The sequence below is a fragment of the Idiotropiscis lumnitzeri genome, chromosome 1 (assembly GCF_059441095.1).
Source record: "Idiotropiscis lumnitzeri isolate Australia: NSW breed Sydney's pygmy pipehorse chromosome 1, RoL_Ilum_1.0, whole genome shotgun sequence".
Lineage (NCBI taxonomy): Eukaryota > Metazoa > Chordata > Actinopteri > Syngnathiformes > Syngnathidae > Idiotropiscis > Idiotropiscis lumnitzeri.
The window spans coordinates 31,070,510-31,087,534 of NC_142391.1; the positions used below are offsets into that span (position 1 = coordinate 31,070,510).

General features: G+C 39.3%; 1 protein-coding gene across 1 annotated transcript in view; it reads right to left on the reverse strand.

Moving 5' to 3' along the window:
- ipo11 (importin 11) overlaps window positions 1–17,025 on the reverse strand; it is a 95,166-nt gene that overhangs the window by 22,277 nt on the left and 55,864 nt on the right. Inside the window, exons 21-25 of the mRNA XM_088295039.1 lie at window positions 16,068–16,183; window positions 14,111–14,187; window positions 2,341–2,420; window positions 1,856–1,936; window positions 551–646 (exon numbers count right to left, since the gene is read on the reverse strand). Of these exons, the coding sequence (XP_088151165.1) occupies window positions 551–646; window positions 1,856–1,936; window positions 2,341–2,420; window positions 14,111–14,187; window positions 16,068–16,183 (450 nt within the window). The remainder of the gene's footprint in view (window positions 1–550; window positions 647–1,855; window positions 1,937–2,340; window positions 2,421–14,110; window positions 14,188–16,067; window positions 16,184–17,025) is intronic.

Sequence of the window (17,025 nt, forward strand, 5' to 3'; positions counted from 1 at the left end):
TATCATGTGACATCTTTGCAACCGGAAAGGACAAGTACGTGACTAAGAACAAGGTTATTCATTACAATGTTCAATTACAGCGAGTTTCAAATCAGCAGATAAGACATGCGGTACTACCACACAGGGCGTTTATTTACTCAAATGCAGCCAGGGAGAAGTGTCTACTCTGTAAAGGACTTTAGTTGTACCCACACTGATCGGATAATAAAGGGCGTATTACAATTTTTATCAAGTGAATGTGGTGTTAAATCTAAATAAGATGGTCTATTAAGGTCAAACGCAGAGGACAAAAAAAGTCAAAGTGTGCAACGAATAAATGGAATAGTTGAACAAGCAAGGATGCATAAGAGATTGCGGAGTTCACGTGAAATGTAATTGCGGAGTTCACGTGAAATGTAATTGTTGTAAGGCATTTATATTTCTTACACACATGACTCACTCAGAGACTAATTGGGGCACATTGTCTATTAGTGGGACAGCCACCATTTGAGTCAAATTTGTGTTTACAACCATGTACAAAGAGTAATTGCAGTCAAGTGGGACAACTCACCTCTCCGTTCATTACACCTCTGAGGACAGCTGGCAGCAGGGGCTGGAACATGTGGGCACCGAGAATGGGGCTAACCTTTAAAGCTATTTCTACCACCTAGCGAAACACAGAGAGGCAGAAGTTGAAGGACAAAGCAGCAAGGAGAATTGTGAGGAAGCCTGTTATGTAAAATTATTTGAAGAACAAATAAAATAACACATACATCTGAGGAGAGAAAAGACCGTAAGGTGCTGGGGGGACATTGGGGAGGGAAACAAGTGTCAGACGGAAAAAGAAAATTTTTGCTTTTAATTGGGGCTGAGACCTGCAGTTTGACATGAAAAGTCCTTCAAATGTTAAGAAATTTCAGTGAGGTCCATAAGAAGGCTGGAATATGAAGATGGACTGACTGCAGTGCTTGAGTAAAAGCAAAAGCAAGCCAATTAGAGAAGATTCACACTTAATGTTTATTCCTAGTGTAGTGCACTAGAAAAAAATAATAAATAAATTTAAAAAAAAATACCTCCTACTAAACCTGACTGTGTTTCACTAAAAGTCATAGCTTTGTTGATTTTCCGGACTTCAAGTGTATCCAATAAATAAGCACTCCTGCATCATTAGCCTTCACACAATTAAGCTTCCGCCGGAATCATCAATGGTATTTTATTCCCGGCACACTGCGTAATTAATTAGCTCAAGTGTGAATGACCAAAGGGAAAAGACAAACACTGTCTGACAGCCTATGATATTATATATTCATAAGAACTTTTCAAAGAAACGCACAGATGTCGCAAAGGGCACTGGTGTGTGTCACTGAGTGCCGCTGTGTGGGCTGATGGTTTCCTTGAAGCCACAACAAAGGAGTCACATGTACATGAAGTATGCTCTCTCAAACAAAGACCACGAAAGCACAAAAATCATGCTGCAAAGTTTGTGGAGGATGAAGAAATACAGTTTGGTTTTGACAGTTGCTGCACAGAAAAGAAAACCGGGTTTCAATTTGTATGCAAGAATGCGCCGCACTCTATTACTAATTTACACTAATAGTCATGAATACAGAGAATAGTTCCATGAAAAAAAAAAAAAACGCGAAAAAAATGAAATGAAAACTAGAAGTAAGACTGTAACTGGGTGTGCCTTCTTCTGCCGTGTGACAACATCCTCAGGCTGCTGACCGAATGAGTTAATTGTGCTCTGTTCGGAACCTTAAATCTCTCTAATCACGTTGCACACTGAGTACAATGACAATAAAGGGATTTCTGATTCTGAATCTGAAAACACCATGTCGGTACCAATGGAAACCAACTATGAACAGACGATGCCTACCTTCAAAACTTGGACCTGTCCCTCATTCGTGATGTCTTTCATGAGCTCACAGAAGGACTGACATAAGGATTCGGCGTAGTTCTACAAAAATAATCATGAGAAAGCGTGTAAACACAGGGAAGCTAAAATGGCAAGGAACAAACTTAATTTATGACTAACTCTGCAGATACGGTAACAGGTCTTTAGAACATTTAGACATGGTCTCCTTTCCCCTCAAAATACTTTTCTACGTAATTACAAAAGTGTGTAAAGTGAATCTTTGGTGGGAGATAGGGTACATCTTGGACTGGTCACCAGCCAAATGAAGATTAATCAAGTTGCCCCATTACTTTCAATCTTACAAAAAAAAAATCCAATATTTCTGAAGGGCACAGATGGGTAATACTTCACATATTCGAAAATAAACGGGGATTATTGTCATACATTCACATCGTGTTTATTCATCAATCATCAAATTCTCCAAATGGGCATTGTGAATATCTTACCTGGAGGAACTCCGTTGTAGACAAATACAGGTAGGCATTGACAATCTGGAAGCATGTGCGCAGGTTCTCTGAGCTCAACTCTGCACAAATAAATAAAAAAAAATAAAAAAAGAGCTTTGAATAACAATGCTGACCGATGCAAAAGACGGGAAAAGGACAAGGGCATTTGCGACTAAATGACTTGGCACACAACGACTTGTGAAACGTGCTGCCGGCCCAAATCACATTCCGTTCGACATAGAAGGTTCCACAGTATCATGAATTGAACAAAAAGAAGGAAGATAACTAAATTTGCTCAGCAACAGGTATTGAGGGAGAAATATATGTTTTTTTAATGACCTGTTTCAGGACATGCAGGATGCGAGCAATTGAACAGATCGGCCAGCCCAGCATTAATGTAAAGCGTGATATTAACGGCGGCTTGATTTTAATGACTATAATGACTAAACAACTCTGACAGCTTTGTTAGGCAAGCTTAACATATTTCATACATGACCTCCAGTGCTTGTCTGACCTTCTCTGACGCTTATTGACATTCAATCCCAGTGTATGGGGAAACACAATAATCCACGCCAGCCGCATTGTCCGTCTCTACCCGGCGCAGAAGCTGAGCGGCCCGTCTGTCTTCACCAACCGAATGGAGTCATGCTGGAAGGTGCCCGGCATTACCATAGTGACAATAAGTTTTACAATATTTACCCACTTCCACTTTTATTTTCACTTTTCAATTCTGTTTGGTGAGTTGTTTTGATATTTACAAGTGCAACATGAGTAACCTGTTCATTCTTTCCAATAGAAAATATTTAATTGAATACTAACCTACATGCTTTCTGTCCAACACGATGGACAAGTGCGAGCTAGAATTTGAGACCAACTTTTCTCAAACTATACAGTGTATGGCGCGTTTCACAGGGTCACAGGCCTCACAGTCAATCTCATCAGTCACAGTTGCCACCAGCAATCTGCTATTGACCCACATTGGAAAAGATCCTGATCGGTTTCTTCCAAGACAGTTTTTTTTTTTTATGGGGCAAGACCCCACTGATGCAAGCGGGCTTCACTAATTTATGCTCCAGAGCGCTTTAAATCAGAAATAATGGTGCGATTTCCTCAAGTTCGCCCTGGTCAAAACAACAAGGATGGATTCTCTCGGAAAATGATGCCTTTCATATTCAGAGTGCAATACCTGTGACTAACATCGCCGGAAGGAAATTGAGATCTCATTACTCCACTGCCCGGAGAAGTGTGTGCACGCTTTCGGTTTGGTCCAGTCAAATTTACAAGCGGAAAAGGTGCAGAATCTAAATCAACAAGGTCCTTTTATTATTCAAACTAGTCAGAGCCAATATTTTGCCCCGGCAGGTGTAGACATGAAGCAGTCTGAAAGTGTGCAAATCTGCAATTCAAAGAGAAATTGATTGAATGGAAAAATGATATTTTATTCTCCCACACACAAAGAGAATTATGTTGCCTTCATTGTGAACTAAGCCACTTGCTCAGCAACACTCAGGGAACCAACTAAGTTTGTAATCTGAAGTTCCACAATATACACTGTTAAAAAAATGATCCTGCCATTAGTATATATATATATATATATATATATATATATATATATATATATATATATATATATATATATATATATATATATATATATATATATATATATATACGTATATATATATATACGTATATATATACATATATACATATTATATATGCATACATATATATACATATTATATATATATATATATATATATATGTATATATATACATATTATATATATATATACGTATATATACATATTATATATATATATATATATATACATATATATATAAATACATACATATAATATTATATATACATCCTCCGATAGGGAAAAAAAAGAAAGAAAAAGTTTGAAAATTGCTAGGCAATCCGGTGACTGGTCATTGTGTTGGCTGCTCAATGCTTGGTTGACAGTTAGTTGTAAACAATTCAGTCCACTCATAAAATAATACAATCTCCTTGCTTCCCATTTGCCAAGCCTGCTCTTTATTAGTTCCGGTCCTGGCCGGTAAAGGAAGCTGGCCGTGTTCTATATACCTCTCGGTCCCACAGATGACAATTATACTGCCCCATGTTTTATTTCACCACACTATGTGTGTGTCTTTTTTCCCCAAACCTTATTTGGCTGTGTGTCTCCTTATTCTGCGCATGTATGTGACGACGTTAGTATGTTATCGAAGCTGAATGGCTGTCGCCGCCGCCAAATTCAATTCAGCTTATCACACCGAAATGGGCAAAAGAGCAACTCAGCATAATTTTTGCGTCAAACGTGCCGCCTGGCACACAACCGCGCCTGATAACGTCAACTGAAATGACTATATATGAAAACGCACCACCAGAAACACGGCACACGCATTCAGTATGACCGTAGCATAAGTATACACCGCCCAAAACCTTTACATGGATTCATCATTGTACTGTATGGTAGTTGTAAAAAGCACCTGTCCAGCTTTCACATGCATATCTTGTCCTTTTCATCAATAAGAGATGAAGATTTACTTGTGGATGGAATGTTGACTGATAAATACAAATTTTATCGCTGCTCTCCGTCGTAAATCCTTCACCTGTCGCTGCTACAATCCTGCCAGCATGGCTATGTAAACACATGAGTCACGTGACGTCCAGAGCTCTATACTCCGTAAGCCCACGCTCAGGGCTCGACAATTTACGAGCATATGCGACTACAAATAGAACAGTGCGAGTTGTAAAATGCAATTAGGGGCACTTGTGTGAGTAACAAATTTGATGGGTACATTATATATATTTTTTACGTTGTGCTCGTTGTAATGCTGAGCCCAAGTATCACTTGAACGCAACACTGCACTCAACCAATGGGGTCCTCTGAAAAGAATCATGTGATCTGTTGGGGAAAAGGAAGCAGGATAGCAAAACAAAAAGTTGTGATGACTGATGCGAGGGTAGCAAAAGAAATAGAGGAAAATTGTTTAAAAATAAATAAATAAATAACAAAATGACTACAAAGCCCATTAGTCATTATTTTAAACGGCCAAATGCAGCAGAGCCCGACGCAATGGGATTTGTGAGGGAGGACTCGTCCAGCGAGGCGGAAATAAGAAGATGAAGACCAAGACGAGGAAGAAGAAGTAGCACCCGAAGTGAAAGCTGTCGCTAACATTATTGAAGAAGGCAAAACTGTTCCCAGAAAGAAATACTGGTTTAATCTGAACTGCCAGAAATGATTCCCGTGGCTCTTATTTGAGGAAACGCTGATGGACTTACTGCAAGTACTGCAAAGGGCAGAAGCAAGCAGAAAAGTCAGCCTTTGTCACAGGCAACCCTCTTCTGAAGCACGGTACTTCAAAGAATGCAGAGATGCTTTCAGAGCTAAAGAACACAAATCATTACACGCGGCTGTGGGGAGACAAGTGGTGCACTCTGATGAGGAAAATAGAAGACTGCTCAAGATCAAATTTAATATCGTATAGCATATGGCAAAAGAAGATCTGCCCTTTGTGAAGTTTGACCGCTTATGACCCTACACAAGAAAAAACAACTGACTGACTGAGCAGACTTTTTTGTTTGGGAATATTTAAGGTAAGCCAGCCAGTTTGTTCCCCCCTCAAATTCAGGCACTCTACAAGCACATTCTGTGAACTCTGCCAGGCGACTATGTTCTACCTGGCTGCTATTAGTTGCAATTTGAAAACTTTGTTTTATTTTCAAATGAATTGAATCATTTTGTCTATACATGTCTCATCCCAGGCGGCACGGTGGCCGACTGGTTAGCACGATGGCCTCACAGTGAGAGACAGCATCGGGCGTGGGTTCAATCCCAGCTCCGGCCATCCTGTGTGGAGTTTGCATGTTCTCCCCGTGCCTGCGTGGGTTTCCTCCCACATTCCAAAAACATGCATGGCAGGCCGATTGAACACTCTAAATTGCCCCTAGGTATGAGTGTGAGTGCGGATGGTTGTTCGTCTCTGTGTCCCCTGCAATTGGCTGGCAAACAGTTCAGGGTGTCCCCCTCCTACTGCCCGAAGATAGCTGGGATAGGCTCCAGCACCCCCCGCGGCCCTAGTGAGGAGAAGCGGTACAGATGATGGATGGATGGATGTCTCATCCCTCATATACCTTATGCAGAAATACATGATTTGATAAATTTCCATTGTGCCCCGAAAATTTTTTGTGAGGTACTTACTCGGTTTTTCAATTTGAAAATGCAAAGCGTAGAGCCCCCGCCTACATTGACAATAAGAGCGCCACTGCCATCTACTGGGTGGTACGAGTAATGAAATTACACTTCGTATGAAGGAAAAAAAGGGGTAGTGCTTCACTATTTTGACTGATTTAAAAATACTTTTTAGAACAGCTGTAATTTTAAAGGAAGCCATGAGATAATAGTAGATTTGAAACTTGAAAACGCAAGGAGTAGAAAGTCATCAAATCAGCCAGACGAAAATAGTACCTGGCAAAAAACGGAAGCTGCGGTAAGTAAGACACATCAGCCAAGGAGTACTTTTATTTACAACAAACCTGCTTACCTAGAAAGTTAGCTGACAGGCTCGAGGACGCTTAAATATAAAATAATGATAGCTTAATATGAACCGAGTGTACAAAGATGCACATCTGCAGGAAATAGAACGCTTCAGAGGACATGAAGGGAGGACTTGGTAAGAGCCTTCTGCCTCAAGCAAAGACATAATAAACAACATCTAATAAGTTATGTGTTTGGTGCTTGGATTGAACACATATGATAAACAGTATCCAATATTTTTTTGGAATCTCTAGCCAGCCACAATGAGGCAAAAGAAATAAAAGGTACACAGTGTAATCCTGAGGCTTTTTTTCATCAGCATTATGTCGCCACATGAATATTCACCTCAACAAAACACATTAAGCAGAACTGTATCACAGCACACAAAGAGAAAGCATCCATTTCAAACAGACACCAAACTTGCATGCAGAGAAGAGTGCAAACTTCGGAAAGCCATTCGTAATCCTAAGCGATTGTAAACAAGAGTAGAAGTGACGCCTCACAACAACAAATGCCTAACCACGAGAAGCCATTTGTTTTGATCAGGAACAAGGCAAAGGCAAAAAAAAAAACCTCAAAATGACCCTGGCGTCACATATGACACTCATGATAAAAGACGAGCACATGTACACAACACCGCTGAGCAAATGAACGCCCTTGTGCAAGTAATTGTATATGGTCACCGTCTGTTGAAAACCACATATCTCCATTTTGCACCTTCTCCTGCATGTATTCTTAAAAGTTTGCAAGCTCAACAAAGAACAAAATCAAAATAAATACGCTGCTAAGCTCATAAATGCCTCATTAGACCTAAGAAGCTTTCTATTGATGACAACTGAGAACTCCCAAGATGCCCTTACTTTTTTTTTTTTTTTTTTACAAATAAGTACTGACAACCTTGGCTAATGAACAGAATGTTTTTGTAAATGAGTACATTTCTGGTGAAATGATTCCGACAGACGTGTGCAGGTCAGGAATTGGGTGACTAAATTCCCCATTAGTTTTTTTTTTATGCATCCTTTTTGAAGACATGAATTTTTGCAGAGACAGTTTTACCTCTACAAGCTGAGAGGAACATAAACCGCAAGTATCTGCTTGTCACAGGAAGTCATGATTTACCCATCCTCGTTAAGCTACGGACACTCCGGACAAATTTGTATAAACAGTCCCTTTCACGCCGCCAATTAAAGCTGGGAATTTCCGACAGTTTTCGCATCGTCATTGAGTGGCACGGGAAGAACATACTGACCTACAAACGGAGGTAAATTCCAAGGTGGGATAGCAGCTGTGTGACAGGGAATAGAGGACAGCGTGGGATGCTGTTGTAGGAGCTTGGACATCATGAAAACTGTTATCTGACCATCATTCCGTATCGCGCAGAACCAACAAAGTGGCACTTTATCGGAAACCTTTGGAAGTTACTCTTAAAACTTTTCAACAAGAATACAAAAGTGGGAATGAGGGGTGGTGGATGAGCCACAGCCTATCCAAGCTGACTTTGGGAGAGAGGCAGCGTACACATTTATAGACTTGACCAGTGATAGCAAATACTTCCTTTAATATAAAAAGCCAAAATTGCAACCATTTTCCTTTCAGACCTACAAGACCATCATTACTGCAAATTGGCTGACGAGGCTTTAGTGCAGAATCAATAGTTTCAAATAGAGAATGTGGATTATGATGATTTGCCTGGATAAGATTTGACAATTGTTCCCTTTGGGACTCTTTCACTTTGCTTTAGTAACAATGCCAACAGTCTTAAGATTTGATAAGAGACCTGCCGTTTTTTTTTTTTCACCAGTGGCATTTTTGTTTAGCTGCACAAGTTCTCTCATTAAACTATGGCCGCTGTCTTCCATAATTTTTAATGGAGCCGCAGAATCCAAAATATTACAACAAGATGAGTGGAACCAAAGAGTTTAGTTGCCCTATATTTGAGGAGGGACCGCAAAGCTGATCAAAGGCATCAGAGAACTGACTCGCGGTGAGGGGGTTACAATCCGAAGTAAAGTTTGATGAGAGCATTTGATCAGGGAAATACTTTTAATGATGACTTAATTGTTCTGAATTCTGGTTGGAAAAGATTGTTGATGAAATCAATTGAGTCAACTAGAGCACAAGCAAAGGGACTGTTGATTCGGTCTCAACTAGCTTGCTGTCTGAAGAAGCCCAATTTCATTTTGCTCCTTTAAAAATATTATTTCAAAAGATAAATGTCCATACTGACTTGTGATAAAGGTATTTGTCTCTCCTTTACTCCCATGACAACTATAACAAAGGCTACTACTGATAAACTACGGGACTAGTTTGCGAGGGCCTAAAGAATGACAATTCAAGCAGATATTAACGTGAAAAGTTGGAAACAATGAATTCTCATTCTAGGTTCAAATTAGGTTCGTGAATCTCAGAATATTGGTGGCTGGACTTGATAAGATTTTTTTTCTGCTATTTTCTAGTAAAAATGAAGCCAGAAGACCCCAGGTGTCCATGAATGAATACAAACAGCTTGAAAAAATAGCACACCGTCTGAGTATTGTGAACAAATTTGCTTTCATTTCAATGCAGCCATTCCACAACACTTCACACTGATGCAAATGTATCAATGAGGTAGGTGTCCTGTTTTTGCAGATTTTTTTTTCTCTCCATGAGTTACGTTTATCCAAACAATCTTACAAGACACGTTTTACGGAAAGTAATGCGTGCAGACAATATACAGGTTTCAAAGTCTTATTCCAGCACTATTAAAGACATGAATGATCAAATTTTGCTTCCTAGTCGCTTCCAACTGAAGTATATTACAAACTTAAATATATGGTCGGAGCATAAGACATTTTGCTGCTAAGAATGGGCAATAAACTACACTCAACACAAAAGTACATCATGCTCAGGTATTAAATTCTGTTTTGTGAGAAAATAGTCCATATTCTTGTTTCAAAATGCAAAGTGTTCATAAACCAGACTAGCAAACTTAATAGAAAGCATAAGCAATTAAAATTCAAAGCTTTTAACGATGTGGTCCAGTTGTTTTGTGAGTATGCAATTACAAACCTGGAAAAGTACGAGCAGTGCTTTACAAAGTGGCCTGTTGCTATTAGGATTCACTCCCTTAATTTGTTTCAAAGCAGTGCATTCTAGTACTCCTCACATAGAAAAGCAACATTGAATAAAACGCCTGTTAGATTAATGAACACTTGAGCTGTCAGTCCAATGCCGACAAAAAAAATCAAACTGCTGCTGTTTATGCGTCTTCTTGTCGGTGCTCCACACGCGGCTGAAAAGCGTCCTACTTGAGGGGCGAGGTGGCAGCATTACACAGAGAAAAGTGCACATTGAGTCAGGCCAAGGCAAAGCTCTTGACATTCTAATTAGGGAATTTGTTGCTCCAGTTTAGCGGTGATGGAGCACAGCTCTTTTATCAGGCAGGCCAGGCCACATACCTGGCAAGCTGCAACACCAATCCCAGCCAGACGCTTTTCTATGGCCCACATCTCTGCACTGCTCTCCATGGGCAAAAATAAATGAACCGCCGGATGCTGCGATAAAAAGGAGCCAAATGTGATAACTGACTAGTTTGACCAAAAAAAAAAAATACAAGAGGAAAGTTAATTTCATGCATTTTCTACAGACTTATGTGGAAATGGATGCTCAAAATTGTCTTCCCAAAATATTGCCCAACATATGTTCCTGTCTACTGCACCAAAGTGACTAACTTTTTTTCATTGCTTTTTTTTTTTCAAAAATGTGCTAAGTCGTCCTGAGCTGCTGCCATCATTCCGAGCTATTATCGTTCATTAGAGCAACTGGAGATTTGCCCTTGCAAGCGCATTCAAGGCAATTAAGGCGCTTTAAATGTGCTAATGTGACTTCCTCACAAAAAAAGAAATTAAAATCAATGCAAGAGTTAAGGCTAGAAGTCTTTTGTGTAGATAAGGTTACAAAACTTGGAAATGTTTAGTCAAATAAAGTTACAGAGGGAGTTTGCAAATTGGAAAAAAAAAAAAGAAAAAACACAAGAATATTATTAAATTGATCTCTCGCCTCAAAATTTATTTTAGATATTGTTTACAAACTCCTCCCGCGTCAAGAATAGTGTATCAGAGATAGTCAAGACAGAAGGTTTGACCGAGGGTTGTTGCCGTGCACATAACGGCACATGTGTAACCTCACCATGTCGTCGAGGGCAACCAGCAGCCTTCGTTACTTTGGCTGGAGTATTTACCTCCGGTTGGCAATTAAAGTTAAAAATAGAACCCTTGAGACAAACTCAACAGCCTATGATGTTAAGTCATGCTAGCAATGTAATAGCCATGGCCAAGAACAGCTCGTTTGCATTTCTTATAGTGCTGGAGTTGGCGTGCAACCAGCGGGACGTCAGTGAATTGTTGTCGAGTCTGGCAGGGGCCATCGGTGGCGGAAGCCGAGCTTCCCCACACTTTCAACATCACTAGATAGACCTGAATGGGACAGGAGATAAGAATATTTCCTTCCATTGAATAATACAGGCAATGCGAGGTTACCCGCCAACAAAACAGACAAACGAACAGCTGTTAGAGCTGTGATCACGAAATAACAATTTCAGCACCCGGCGCCCTAACAACGGTCAACAAAAGAGATAAAAACTCCGGACCTTCTGTTTAGTAATGTTAAGGGAGCATATGGCTCTTCTTGTCTCACTGCTTTTGGCAATCTGACCTCAACTTCTTACACATTGCGATCACCAACAGGCTGAAACAGCAGGGGACCAACAGACGAATTGGAGTTTGGTCTAAAGAGAGCACGCAGCAGGAACAGTCACTATTTCGAAGGGCTGAACAATTGATCGTTTTGGGACTGAAATCGCAATCTCAGACAAGGCGATTTCAAGATCCAAAGCAGCGGTTTGGTTTTAGAAAGGCAAACAAAGTTGGATCTTAATGCTTTCAACACATTTGGCCCACAAGCCACACGTCACCCCACTGCAGCTGCAGAGTGGAAGAATAAGATCTGTGGCTGGTCCTGTCTAGCTTTTGCTCATAAATCTAACGGATTCCAATTCATTCTGGGAATGAATGATCAAACACTCAAGTAAGCCAATGAGTCCAAACCAGTATTCATATTAGTCTGCCTCATTCATTGTGCGGCAGAAGCATCAAATCAATACGGTTCCTCACCACAGCAGCATCCCGGGTGCTCAATCACACACTTCCTTTCTATCTGCCACCGGTTACTGGCCTGCCGACACAGCTCGGCATAGCCAACTACTGCAAAATCATGACAGGCTGCTTAAGTGTGATGTAGTAACACCCAGGCTCATCACACAGGATCGCACCAATTTTCCTTCCTCATTCTGTAAATACAAGCTGTCCTCGGGTCACAACTCAATTCCGTTTTTATTTTTTTAAATAAAATTTTTTGCAATGCGACTGCCGCCTGAACAACCAGGTTTGCATACGTCCGACAGGACGCAGACTGCTTGGAAGAGATATTGTCCGTGAATGTGCAAAGTTGTTATTATTAGCTTATAAATACTTTTTCTGACTCTTGAGTGAAATACAAAGACTTCAGACATTAGTATATAGATGAATTTGGAAATGTGAGCTTTGCTTCACAACCAAAAAGCTTCTATCCACCAAAGATGTTGAGTTTCTTTTTGTTACACACTTGCCTATCAGAAAGGTATATCATTAACAAATGTGGCATCGACAGATTTAAGGGTGTTAAATTTAAGAGTCTTGGTAGAAGGTCATTTGGATGTAATTCAGGATCCTATGTTAAAAATATGAATGCCTGGCAATAGCCAGCTATTTCTGCAGGTGCATAAACTATTCTTGTTGATTATTATAATAGATAATGAAAAAAAAAATCGATGACATTATTACATGGCTTTTTTCTGTGTGCCATTTTAACCACATTCAGCAACCGATTTAAAGATGTGCAATTTGTCATGAGTATAGAATTCATTAAATAATAATAATAATAATAAATACAAATAATTTACTGCTCAACATTTAGCTAGGACTGAATGATTTTAGAAAATTATCTAATTGCTATTTTTTTCCTAACAATTGTGATTGCGATATGATTTGGATTTTTTTTCAAGGTCGTTTTCTACTGTATTTTTCAACAACAAATCTTTAATACAACAAACAATATTATATCTGTTACACATTATAGAATACTGAGGTAAAGGCAAATGAAACATTAATTAATATCAAAGACAGTTTATCAACTACAATTAGAGGTAAAAACTCACAAAATATTTTGATGTGCCATTTGGTAAGCATTCACCAGTGGACTGCAGTTCAGTGTGTGAATTGTTTCTTTGTGGTCTATTGCACACTATAAAGTATACACAACAGCATAGTGAGAGAGAATTCCCCCCTAGGAATACCATACAATACAGTAAAAGTATTTTTTTGTACTTTCGGCCAATTGTGTACTTAAATATTGACCAATGATGTATTTTGTTTACCATTACAGTATTCTTATAACAGTACTTCTATCACTGCAGTATTTCTACCATTGCAGGACGTTCACTATTACAGTACTTTTATCATTGCAGTATTTTTCTATCCTTGCAGTACTTTTATTATTACAGTACTTTTACCATTGCAGTATATTTTATCATTGCAGTACTTTTTACCATTACAGTACTTTTATCATTGCAGTATTTTCTATTATGCAGTACCTTTCTATCATTTCGGTACTCTTACCATTACAGTACTTTTATCATTGCAATATTTTCAATCATTCAGTAGTTTTTATCATGACAGTGTTTCCCCCTCTGTATAATGGACAGGCATTCGGAGTGTTTCCTTACACTTAGATACGTTTATACTGTGTATATTTGCATGCTTTTTATGAATGTCTGCTGCTAATGTTATACATTAACGGCTACATTACGCCGCCGACTCTGTGTGATCTATATCTTTGCTGCTGTAACACCTCAAATTTCCCCATTGTGGGACTAATAAAGGACATCTTTATCTTTTTTGTAAATTGGAGTTGGTCATGCTGTACATTTTGCCAGCATCTGGCAGTGTCTCTCATACTTGACCTTGACGTGTTCATGGCAAGCCCAGCTCATAGCGTGCTGATAGAAACATCTGTCATGCCGTCAGAATGCATGCATATCCATGAAGCCTTTGTTGCATCAAACACATGTGTGAATTGAGGAATGAAGTATGTCGAGATATTTGACGGAGTGAGAAATAATCCAAAGCAAAGAAGCAGAAGCTCACCCAGTAGAGCTGACATATTCTGGAAAATTCTGAGCAGCTCGGGGGTGATGGCCGGACTGTTCTCCAAAGTCACGTACCTGCAAGAAGAGGGGGACAGGTCGAGGGAGATGATAAGCCTTTCATTAAAACTCTCAAAACTCACACATTTGGAACTGGAGGAAAACAGTCTATCTTCAACAACCTTACCAAAGGCGTGTGGAGTTTACTCAAAATGTATGAGACTTTGAGCGGAAAGATTTGATTTTGCACATCGCAAATAACTGATATGGATCAACAGAGCAAGTTGACAGAAGATAAAAGCCGAATTGGATGACAACCTCACTGTAAACCAAGCAAATGGATATTTTGAGCAGGACTGTTTATCGGAGAAGATAAAAGAACAGGACGGAAACTGGGTCTTTTTTGCCACAAGCTCTTACATCACACTAATCCTGCACTGCTCGGCTGCAACACAAAGAAGAGGGAGATTAAGGACAAGAGTTAAAAAGACAAGAGATGACAGCAGGACAAGAACAAAGGTAACACCTGTAAAAGAAATAAAATCCCCACCACTCAGCCAAACCTTTCGCAGGTGCAGCAAAGGGTTATATGAGAGTGTACTTTCAAAACATAAAATCAAAAGACATGACCATGCCACTGACTGCATAGAACTGAGCAGAATTAAATCATAATGACATGCGGGAACCCGTTTACCACAACCGGTGTGGAAAGCGTCAGCATTTGGTTGACGTACATTTACAAATCCCAATTCCATTGAAGTTGGGACACCTTGTAAAACGTAAATGGAAACAGAATATAATCATTTGCTAATTTGCAAATCTTTTTCAACCTTTAGTCAATTGAATATATTATAAAAACACAGTATTTAATCCTCAAACTGTCTTTTGCAGGTACTCTCTCATTCTGAAGTTGATGGCTGCAACAAAGTTGCGAAAAAGCTGTATAAACAATTGCAAGGAATTTCATCACCAAGGGTCTATAATATCACCAAAACAGTCAGACAATCCCGGAGAAATCACTACACTTATATATATCCACATCATTGCATCAGTACTGTAGTGTTTATCACTGCTCGTTGTTAAAATATGAGAACATTTATTGTATTCAACAGAATGGTTAACTTCTGCTTGTGTTTGTATGACTGCTACCAATTACCGTTACAAAGATTTTATGATTTTCAAAGTTTGGACTCTAGAACATATTACACCAAATTGATTTCAATGGGAAATTTTGTTCATCCCAGAAGACTGCTGCTATCTTCTTGGACGAGCTGCCTGCTTGGCAAGGTGTCATATGCTTGTCGAAAAGCTGCATGATAATTCCTACCTTGGCTGTGTGGATTCGTTTTTTATGTTTTATATTAGTGGCATTACCATGGAGTGTAAGACGTGTCCAGTTTGTAAATCCTTCTTGTTCACGACTTAAATTTTATGGCTTCGTAATAAACTCATACCGTATTGCTTGGACCAATAAAGCGCCCAATAAATCTTTTAATTTTCTCAAAAAACGACTGTAAGCTTTGTAATGCAGTGCATACTACATCTGCATCTTTCTCTTCTGCATCTAATCGCAAGCAGGCGTCTAATATGTTTTCAACATACCAAAATTAAAACTACTTCCTGCTTCCTTTCACTGGTTAGACCCAGCGCAACTGGCCGTGATCACACTTTTTTTTCCCCCTCTGCTGAAGGCTCCCCTCCTCTCCGCCACTTAAAGCAACCTTTACAAGATATTTACGATGTGTCTGAACTTAGCATAACTGTGCTAAAGGCGCACCCTGAATTGGTTGCCAGCCAATTGCACGGATATAAAAGACAAACAACCCAAAGAAACTAATTATTCCAAATATAATTGATCTCAAAGAAAGATTTCGTATTAAATGTTCCCCCGTGGCACAGGATGGATTGAGTGGACCACACAAAAAAAAAAAAAAAAAACACACAGTTAGGAATCGTACCAAAGCTCCAATCCATCCTCCAACAAATACACGTGAGGTGGTTGGGAGACGTCTGTGCTTAGCTGGATGACAGGAAGGAGGAAGGGGTAAAGGTTCTTGCTCTCCGCACCAAGGCCCTGCCATGGAAAAAAAAAACAGATACACAATATCAATGTCTGATGGGGTGGTCTAAAAACTCTACTTTCAACTTCATGTATTTTCTTTGCAGAACGTCTAATAATGAAGTGGAACAAGTGTTAGGTAAAGTTCAGTAGAACAAAGCACAGACTCATTTATTCCTAGTGCACCACATCATCTCAAGGGATTCACTTCTGCATCTTGGACTAAAATATCCATTTGTTTAATTATAAAGAACTTAACTGTCTTTTAGATGCATTCAGGGTACGTGCATTGCTTGGACTAAATCACACGTGACAGTATCTATTCTATCGATTTAACTTGAACAAACAACATTTGCTAAGACACAACAATTGCTTTTGAAAGCAATGTGCATTTTATAGCCTCCAATTTAAAAGTACTGTAAGCCTGTCACGGAAAAGTGCCACTAATTCAGTGGCATTTGAAAAGCACTGTGTTGCCTTGAGCTTTACTCAGCACCACTTAAGGTTTGACGCTTGAACATGGTTTTAGGATAATGAGGATTTTTCGTCTCATTAACCCATGTCCGATTAGGGCATGTAAGAGTGTGTGTAATGTGTAGAAGTCCGTAACTAAAATCTATTTTAATCTAGTGATATACAAAAAAAAAAAAAACATTTTGAAAATGCCAACAGAACCTTTTCTAGATAGTGACAAGACAATAATTGGGTGTAAACATGCCACTATGTTCAGTTCATGCCCCTCTGTGACTTCTGCATGACACTAACTATATAGTGTGAGTAACAAATGAGATGGTGTTTTGCAGCAGAGATCATTGTCAAGGTGACTGATATTATTATGTTCATTAGGAGAGACTACT